At 41.7% G+C, this 10,033-nt stretch overlaps 1 protein-coding gene across 1 annotated transcript; it reads left to right on the top strand.

Moving 5' to 3' along the window:
* The first annotated feature begins 4,619 nt into the window (after positions 1-4,619).
* On the top strand, positions 4,620-5,691 carry LOC122749667 (60S acidic ribosomal protein P0-like). The gene has a single exon (XM_043996134.1). The coding sequence runs from the start codon at positions 4,670-4,672 to the stop codon at positions 5,606-5,608; it is 939 nt and encodes a 312-aa protein (XP_043852069.1). The 5' UTR covers positions 4,620-4,669; the 3' UTR covers positions 5,609-5,691.
* Positions 5,692-10,033: the final 4,342 nt, after the last annotated feature.

Below are 10,033 nucleotides of genomic sequence, written 5' to 3'. Positions count from 1 at the left end.
CTGAACTGGTCTCAGGCCATGGAAGCTCTCAAAAGGGACTTTGAAGAGAAAGTAGGAGAAATATAAAGAAGATGTAGAGAAAGGGAAGAAAGAATAGAAAGATAAATGACCACGATGCAGGAAAGTCTTGAGAAAAAAGTCAACAGTTTGAAAAGCCAAATGGAAAAGGAGATTAAAAAACTGTCTGATGGAGCAGCTAGGTGGTGCAGTGGATAGAGCACTGGCCCTGGATTCAGAAGGACCTGAGTTCAAATCCGGCCTCAGACACTTTACACTTACTAGCCCTGTGACCCTAGGCAAGTCACTTAACCCCAATTGCCTCACCAAAAAAACAAAACAAACAAAAAAACTGTCTGATGAAAATAACTGCCTAAGAATTAGGATTGAACAAATGGAAGCTAGTGACCTTATGAGAAACCAAGACACAGCAAAGCAAATTCAATTGAATGAAAAAATAGAGGGCAATGTGAAATATCTCCTTGGTAAAACAGCTGACAGAAAATAAATCTAGGAGAGATAATTTAAAAATTATTGGACTACCTGAAAACCATGACCAAAACAAAAGCTTAGACACCATCCTCCAAGAGATTGTGAGGGAAAATTGCCCTGATATTCTAGAAGCAGAAGCTAAAATAGAAATTGAAAGAATCCATCTCCTGAAAGAGATCCCAAAAGGAAAACCTCCAGGAATATTATAGCCAAATTCCAGAACTCCCAGGTCAAGGAGAAAATATTGCAAGCAGCTAGAAAAAAGGAATTCAAATACTGTGGAGCTCCAATAAGGATAAAGCAAGATCTAGCAGCTTCTACATTAAAGGACCAGAGGGCATGGAATATGATATTCCAGAGGGCAAAGAAACTGGGACTACAGCCAAAAATCATATACCCAGCAAAACTGAGTATAATCTTTCAGAGGAAAAAATAGGATTTCAATGAGAAAGATGTCTTTCAGGCATTTGTGATGAAAAGACCTGAACCGAATAGAAAATTTGACTTTCAAATACAAGACCCTGGAGAAGCATAAAAAGCTCAGCAGGAAAAAGATTTCATGAGGGATATTAAAAGATCAAACTGTTTACATTCCTACATGGGAAGATAATACTTCAAACTCATTAGAACTATCTCAGTAAGGAATTCACAGAAGACACAGGTCTGAACTGAATATGAAGGGATGATATCTGTAAAGCATTTATGTTTTGTCCTTTGTGGGGCAGACAGGGTGGGGTGTCTTATGTCTGGGGCTGGATTTGGGCTTGGGGCCTCCCGTGTCCAGGGATGGTGCTTTGTCCACTGTGCCACCTAACTAACCCATGATGACATCATTAAAATAGGGTTGAGGTATAGGAGGAATAGACTGGGGGAAGGAGAAGGGGAGAGATGGTCTGGGGAGAGGTAGTTCACATGAAGGAAACAAGAAAAAAAAGCTTATGGAGGGAAGGAGAAGAGGGGGAAGGAGTTGGGGAGTGAGTGAACCTTAATATCATCAGAATTGACTCAAAGAAGGACTAACATACATACTCAAGTAGGTATAGTAATATATTTTTGCCCTGAGGGAGGGAAGGAAGATAAGGGGAGGGGGGAAGAAGGGAAGGGCAGATTGGGAGAGAGAGTAATAAAAAGCAAAACACTTTCAAGGAAGATGATGTTCTGCTTTACTGCACAAGTATGACATATTGAATTGCTTGATCTCATAGGGAGGGTTGAGGAGGGAGGGAGGAAGAAAAACTTAGAACACAGAATTAGTTCAGGGACCTTGATCTCATCAGAGTGGGCTCATGGAGGGAATAGCATTCATACTGTGTGATTTAAAATTGGATATAAGAGCATTAAACTCCCTCTGGCTAAAAATTTTCTGATTCAGCACAAAGAAGGAAAGGCATGTTGTTGCAAAAGAAATCCAGTCATTTCAACAAAAGTGTTCAGAACAGAATTGTTCATCTTTCCCACAGACTACAAATGTAAACTCTTCTTTAGCACCAGTTCTTGTAAACCCAAATGGAAGTATTTCAGCCCAACTGTCTAATATAACTTTCAACAAGGGTATTACATCTTTACCAAATGTGAATAGTTCACGACCACAGACTTTCCCCTCCGTAACTTCAGCAAGTAATTTAGCACTACCAGTTAAAATAAGCCAAAGTGAAACTGGAAAAGTTAGGAACATAGTTTTCACAACCACATTCCCCCGACCTGTTGCCTCACCCACTATTTCCTCAACAATTCAGCCTCTAATATCAGCAGCAACACTAAGTGGATCTACATATCCTAATAGTTCCCTTCACAGTTTAGCATCACAGCCAACTACTGACTCTTCTGATGCAAAGCAAGAACTTAAAACTGTGTGTATAAGAGATTCACAATCAATCCTTGTCAGGACATGTGGTGGAAACACTGGGATTGTAAAAGTGCAGACCAATCCAGATCAGAATTCACCTAATAATTTATCTCCAAATTCAGTTTTCGCATTTACCCCTCAGCTTCAGGCATTTCTGGTGCCCAAGTCTATCTACCGCTTTGTCATCCTCCACCTTTTCACCAGTAGCAGCAGCAACAGCTACATCTTGTCTCCCTCCTTTTGCCCAATCTCCTGTCTCTGGGTTCGTGCCCCCACCATCTTCTGTTTCCATTCCAGCCCTCCCTTCTGGTTTTAATCAGACAACAGGGAAGAACCTCAAGCTTACCTTAGGCCAACCTTCTTGCAGTAATAATTTGGGTCAAATGGTAGATAAAACGGCACCAGTGTCCTCTTCTTCCCCCTGCATGTCCTCTGCTTCTTCTGGCCCTCTATTGCAATCAACAACAAGCAATTCAGTTAATGTAATAAGCATTTCAACAGGAAATTTTGGACAAACCAACACAAATATTATCCATGCTCCAACTACACAGCAACAGGTAGATTATAAAACAAAGAATTACCCTGTTACACCACCTGAGTCAACTACAGCAACAAGTGGAGACATGATCAGTGGTCCTCCAGTTCAGAAACTCATGTTGGTTACAACTCCATCTATTCTTTCCCCTTGTGGCAGTGCTGTAGTTAACATGGTGCCTACACCAACATCCACTGGTGTTTCTACCCAGAAATTAGTTTTCATTAATGCTCCAATGTCCAGTGGCACTTCAACTCCAACTATAATTGCAGAATCATTAAAGCAAGCCAGACATCCCTCCATGAGCAAAACCTATGTTAAGACCACAGAATGGGGCGGCTAGGTGGCGCAGTGGATAAAGCACCGGCCCTGGATTCAGGAGTTCCTGAGTTCAAATCCGGTCTCAGACACTTGACACTTACTGGCTGTGTGACCCTGGGCAAGTCACTTAACTCCCCATTGCCCCACAAAAACAAACAAACAACAAGACCACAGAACAACCTCAAATAGTGCTAATTCCATCTTCAGTGGGAGCCCCAATAAAAATAAATTCATCACCTACTGTATCTCAAATAAAAGATGTAAAACTACTCAACTAACAGTGTCTCCTCAGTGTTTAACATCAGCTTTACAGATCCCGGTTATGAAACTTCTTCAAGAATTATGCCAATTTTAACAAACAGACTGTGTACATCAAATATTGGAAATACTGCGGCTATTTCAACTGTGAAAACAGGGCATCTTGCATCATCTGTGCTGATTTCAGCCCAATAAAGCAAGCATTGACCTGCCAGACCAGTACTAAGGGTCCTTTACAGATGGTGTACAAAATGCCCTGTGGCCCGTGTGTGCCAATAGATCTTCATAATAGTCCTGTTAAGATTCAGATGCAACCTGTGACAGATCCTAAAACAGGAGAGAAAGTCTCATGCAGCAAGTTGCAGGGGCTCCTGGCTCATGGTGCCCCAGGAGACTGCTCTTCCCCATCAGGTCCTGTGTGCCCGGGCCAGAAAGATGCTGTCCCTTCATAGTCGCCAAACTGTGAGATTTAAAATTGGATATAAGAGCATTAAACTCCCCTTTAACCTTTCCCTTATATATATCTCCCAGACCAGTAAGAGAAAGAAACCTCTGAGCTTTAAATTAGAGATGGATTACTTAGCTTTTATTGTTTGGGAATTAATTAGCCAACAAACAGGTGATGCTGATTAGGGAAATAGGAAAGTAGAAATACAAATAAATAGTCTTAGATCTAAGCTTGGTCTATATTCTTTTATAAAACTCACCGAATCCCAAAGCTACCTCTCAGGCTGAGAACTAGCATCAAGCACATGCTGCCACCGAGGACCAGGGCTGATCATCTAAACACACCGTCAAACCTGAGCCAGTGTGCCAGTGTGTGTGTGTGTGTGTGTGTGTCTCGAGAGCGAGAGAGACCACTTCCATTCTCTCCTCGTTTTTAAGCTCGCACCCCGGAAGTGGAGTGCTTGGTCATGCTCTCCCAAGCATCAGCAGGCGCACGGCTGTTAGTCACAGTCTCCTCCCCGAAAGGGTGGTCCTTCAAAAACTGGCAGTCCTTCAGTTATTGTTAGCCAACTCTTAAATTTTAGTTAAAAACTTTCATTTTTTTACCACAATACCCACTTGGGAGGAGTAATCTATTTAACCCTGCAGGAAAGTAGGAGGGGAGGAGGATAAGGAAGGAAGGGTGAAAAAAGGGAGTGCACTCTTTCTCGGTGTCTTCGTGCGAGTGACATTGTCTTTAAACCCCACGTGGCAATCCCTGAAGTACCTTCGAGATGCCCAGGGAAGACAGGGCTACCTGGAAGTCAAATTACTTTCTCAAGATCATTCAACTTTTGGATGATTATCCAAAATGCTTCATTGTGGGAGCAGACAATGTGGGCTCCAAGCAGATGCAGCAGATCCGAATGTCCTTTCCTGGGAAGGCTGTAGTGTTGATGGGAAAAAACACCATGATGCGCAAAGCCATTCGTGGGCATCTGGAGAACAACCCTGTCCTGGAGAAACTGCTGGCTCATATCTGGGGGAATGTGGGCTTTGTGTTCACCAAGGAAAACTTGACAGAGGTCAGGGATATGCTTCTGGCCAATAAGGTGCCAGCTGCTGTCCGTGCTGGTGCCATTGCCCCATGTGATGTCACCATGCCAGCCCAGAATACTGGTCTGGGGCCCGAGAAGACTTCCTTCTTCCAGGAGCTGGGTATCACCACCAAGATTTCCAGGGGCACCATTGAAATTTTGAGTGATGTGCAGCTGATTAAGACTGGAGACAAAATGGGCGCCAGCGAGGCCACCTTGTTGAACATGCTGAATATCTCCCCATTCTTCTTTGGGCTGATCATTCAGCAGGTATTTGACAATGGTAGCATCTACAATCCTGAAGTTCTGGACATCATGGAGGACACTCTGCACCTTTTGTTCTTAGAGGGTGTCCACAGTGTTGCCAGCGTCTGTCTGCAGATTGGCTACCCAACTGTTGCATTAGTCCTCCACTCCATCATCAATGGGTACAAGTGGGTATTGGCTGTAGCTGTGGAGACTGATTACACCTTCCCACTTGCTGAAAAGGTGAAGGCCTTCCTGGCTGATCCTTCAGCTTTTGCTGTGGCCGCCCCTGCAGCTGCTACCCCAGCTGCTCCCGTGCTAGCCAAGGTGGAAGCTAAGGAAGAGTCAGAGGAGTCTGATGAAAATATGGGATTTGGTCTGTTGGATTAGCCCATCTAAAACAACTATTTCAGCCAGTTTATTTCTGAAACAAAGAAATAAAAGTGCTCATTTCTCTGCAAAAAAAAAAAAAAGGGAGTGCAGAGCGGGGGAGAGGATAGTCAGAAGTAAAACACTTTTGAGGAGGAATAGGTAAAAAGAAGATAGAGTAAATGTCATGGGAAGGGAGTGGGATGGAGGGAAATAGTTATGATGATTGATTATAATGGCAAAACATGGTACCTACTTTGCTGGGCTTTTATGAAGAAAATTCTCTGTCAACCTTAAGGTACTATATACAGTGTATGATGAACAGGATACCATCAGAAAAACCTGGAAAGACCTACATGAACTGAAGCAGAGTGAAATGTACTGTATACAAAATAACAGCAATAGTGGGGGATGATCTGCTGGGAAGCATGTGGTTATTTTCAGCAAGGCAATATAACCCTGAAGGACTTATGAAGATTGCAGCCCATCTGCAGAGAAAGAACTGATAGTATCTGAAAACAGATGGAAACACATTTAAAATAATTTTTTTTCTTTTCCTCTTTGACAATTCCTTAATCTGAAATTTTGGGGGTTTTTAACTGTTTTCTCTCACGACTAGCTAATATGGGAATTTTTCCATGACTACTCATTGTAACGATTGGAATGATGCCACCTGCTGGAGACTTACTGTAGAAAAGCTGCACCATGAGGTGAATGTCTCTGAGGGCAAGACCATGCATCTTTTCTTTGGCTTCAGGAAGTGACGTTTGCTGGTAGGAGGAAGAAGGGGGAGCCGGGTGCTCTAATGCGCTCTTTTTCCTGGGGACTCTGGAGGAGAGGGGAGCTAGAAATGTGCTCTCTCTTTGATAGATAGATGAATGTAGGCCTTTCTCTCTCTTTATCAAATTCTTATTCTCCTTAATAAATGCTTAAAAGTCTAACTCTTGCTAAAGCTTATAATTTATTGGCAACTACTCATTAGATATTTTAGACAGACTAGCTAGAATTTTAGCATTTAACATCATGTATAACTTATTTTGAATTGCTTGAGTTCTTGTGAGTGGGGGTGGGAAAGGAAGGAGAAAGAGAAGTTGGAACACAAAGTTTTTTAAAAAATTGATGTTAAAATTTGTTTTTACATATGTTTTGGAAAATAAAATTCTATTCAAAGCAAAAAAAATCTTTGTTACAAGGAAAGGAATAAATTCAAAATTAGAATTTCTGATATTAAAGTCATCATTTTTTAAAAAAAAGAACCCTTTTAAAAAGTCATCAATAGGGGGCAGCTAGGTTGGCGCACTAGATAGAGAACCGGCCCTGGATTCAGTAGGACCTGAGTTCAAATCTGACCTCAGACACATGACACTTATTAGCTGTGTGACCCTGGGCAAGTCACCTAACCCTCATTGCCCTGCCGGAAAAAAAAAAAGAAGTCATCAATAAAAGTCTTACTGAAAAAAATCATCCAGCTAAAAACAAGGAGCTAATGTAACTAAAACTCAAAATATGAATTGAAACATTACCATAGGGTGACATCTCTGTGTTTCCTGAAGTTTCTTTTCCTTCAGTAATCAAATATTCTGGTTTTACAAGTTAAATAATAATTTTCCTAACTGCTGGCACTCTAAATCAAATCTAGCACTTAAAAATCAGGTTTCCAGCCTTTCATTTCACTATACCTTCAACTGTCTTTTTACAAAGAAATGGCCTTTAGGCCTACATAACTTTATACATGTTTTTGCCATTTACAACAAAAGGTGGTATGGACTGTGATGTGGACTCAGGAATACCTGGGTTCAAATCTTGCCTAAGCCATTTACAACCTGTGTGATCCCGGACCAATCACTTAAGTTCTCTGTGTCTTTTCTTCATCCATTAAAAAAAAAAAAAAAAGAGGGGGTTAGACCCAATGTTCTTTAAGGTCCCTTCAGGCTCTTTTTCAATGATCCTATAATCATATTTCCTTTTTGTCCATTAAAAAGCCAATAATATAAAACTTCATAAAAAATATATATATATTTGTAAAGAGCCATATTATTAGATTGACAAGAGTCAATTATTCATTGATAGGGTTAAGTGACTTCCCCAAGATAACAAAGCTAGGAAGTGTCTGAGGCTAGATTTGAACTCAGAAGATGAGTCGGCCTGACTCCAGGCCTGGCACTCTGTGCACTCCGGTGCCACCTAGCTGCCACTTCTACCTTTTCATATATATAGTTTTAGAGAATTATCCCAGATACTAAGAGATTGAATGGCTTGCCCCAGGTAAACACAGCATGCGTCAGAGCTAATATTTGAATTCAGGATTTCCTTATTATCAGGGCAGCTCTCTACTACTCCAGGTTCCCTCCTAGCCACAATGGGATATAATTCCTGTTAAGGGCTAAAATTCTAGCTAAACTGTCTAAAATATCTAATGAGTGGTCGCCAATAAATTATAAGCTTTAGCAAGAGTTAGACTTTTAAGCATTTATTAAGGAGAATAAGAATTTGGTAAAGAGAGAGAGAAAGGCCTAGATTTCTATCTATTAAAGGGAGAGCACATTTTTAGCTCCCTTCTCCACCAGAGTCCAGAGGAAAGAGCGCCTCCGTCTCCTCCTTCCTCCTCCCACTAGTCCGCGTCACTTCCTGATACCAAAGAAAAGACTCCTGGTCTTGCCCTCAAAGACCTTCGCTTCATGGGCAGAACTCTTCTACAGTTAGTATCCAGCAGGTGGCGTTATTCCAATCGTTACATTCCCCAAGGCTTCCTAGCCAGAATATGAAGTGGCCCTTAAAAATACAAATACTTGGGGGCAGCTAGGTGGTGCAGTGGATAGAGCACCGGCCCTGGATTCAGTAGGACCTGATTTCAAATCTGGCCTCAGACACAACACTTACTAGCTGTGTGACCCTGGGCAAGTCACTTAACCCTCATTGCCCTGCCAAAAATATATATATATATATATATATATATTAATATTTAGTTTATTCTTATCAAGAAAATTATTTTCTCACTTGATAATAAAGTGGAAATTAAGGTAGTGATGGAGGAGGCAAAAAGGGGTTAACAGATGAACTGAGGCTTGAGTCCTTATCAATAGTACCTAAAAGGGTTAACAGAGAAATTTAGGTTTGTGTTCTTACAGTAACCATGAGGTTTCAGTCCCTATCAACCCTTACTGTCAATAGAAACTGTAACCAGGGACCATTAACCATTAATATTCCTAGATGACAGGACACCTAGAAACCAGATCTTAAGTAAAGAGATACCATCAACACAGAGATACTGAGACTGACAAGTTTAAGCATGTCCTTGGGAACATGCACAGAAAAGACCAAATGTGTCCTTAGGTTCACCTCATGTCATGTAAACCCCAAAAACACACCTCCAGGGAAAAAGCTACCAGCCTTGGAGGTTGTTTTAGGACCTTAGGAAGTCCAAATTAGAATAAGACCTTCCATGAACCTCCCACAAGGAGGAGACTAAGATAATGAGGAGATAAACCACTTTTTCTTACTATAAACATAACCATTATCATCCCCCTATTTGAGATACAAATCTCTATGGTGCTCTCCCTGTGGTCACTCACAATATTGCAATAAAACTTGGGAAACTGAGTCACTGAGTCTTGTAATTCTTTGGGACACCTCACAATCAATCTGATCAATTAAACCAACAACCCACACTTCAGTAATATTCTTACTCTTTGGCACAATTATGTAGCCTTTCTTTTTTTTCTTTCTTTTGTGTGTGTGTGTGTGTGTGTGTGTGTGTGTGAGGCAGTGAGGGTTAAGTGACTTGCCCAGGGCTACACAGCTAGTATGTATCAAATGTCTGAGGCTGGATTTGAACTCAGGTCTCAGGTCCTCCTGAATCCAGGGCCAGTGCTTTATCCACTGCACCACCTGTAGCCTTTCATACATAATAGAAGAAATATCTTCAGAGAATTACAGGTGATTCTCATTTCTTCTCCCCCCCCCTCCCCCGGCCCAATTGGTTTCCCCACTTAGCATTCTCCATCAAGAAAAATGCTTATCAGCATCAGAATGGAAATAAACAAATCACTATAATGTTTTACAAGTTTATATCAGAATGCTGGTAGAAAATATCTGGACTGGGGGCAGCTAGATGGCACAGCACCAGCCCTGGAGTCAGGAGGACCTGAGTTCAAATCCGGCCTCAGACACTTAACACTTACTGGCTATGTGACCCTGGACAAGTCACTTAACCCCAATTGCCTCACCACCCCCCCCCCAAAAATCTGGACTATAGAAAAGGATACATGGGGGGGCCGGGGAAGGTTAAAATTATTCATTAACATTCCAGCCCTGGAGTCAGGAGGACCTGAGTTCAAATCCAGCCTCAGATACTTACTAGCTGTGTGACCCTGGGCAAGTCACTCGCCTCTGTTTTGCCTCAGTTTCCTCATCTGTGAAATGAGCTGGAGAAGGAAAGGACAAACC

This window comes from Dromiciops gliroides, chromosome 3 (assembly GCF_019393635.1).
Source record: "Dromiciops gliroides isolate mDroGli1 chromosome 3, mDroGli1.pri, whole genome shotgun sequence".
In the NCBI taxonomy this organism is placed as follows: Eukaryota; Metazoa; Chordata; class Mammalia; order Microbiotheria; family Microbiotheriidae; genus Dromiciops; species Dromiciops gliroides.
The sequence above is the reverse complement of the archived record's forward strand: the minus strand, read 5'-3'. Positions and strand labels throughout refer to the sequence as shown.

What these genes read in the sequence shown, in the direction of transcription:
- LOC122749667 (XM_043996134.1), top strand. Translation starts at nt 4,670, where the DNA reads ATGCCCAGGGAAGACAGGGCTACCTGGAAGTCAAATTACTTTCTCAAG.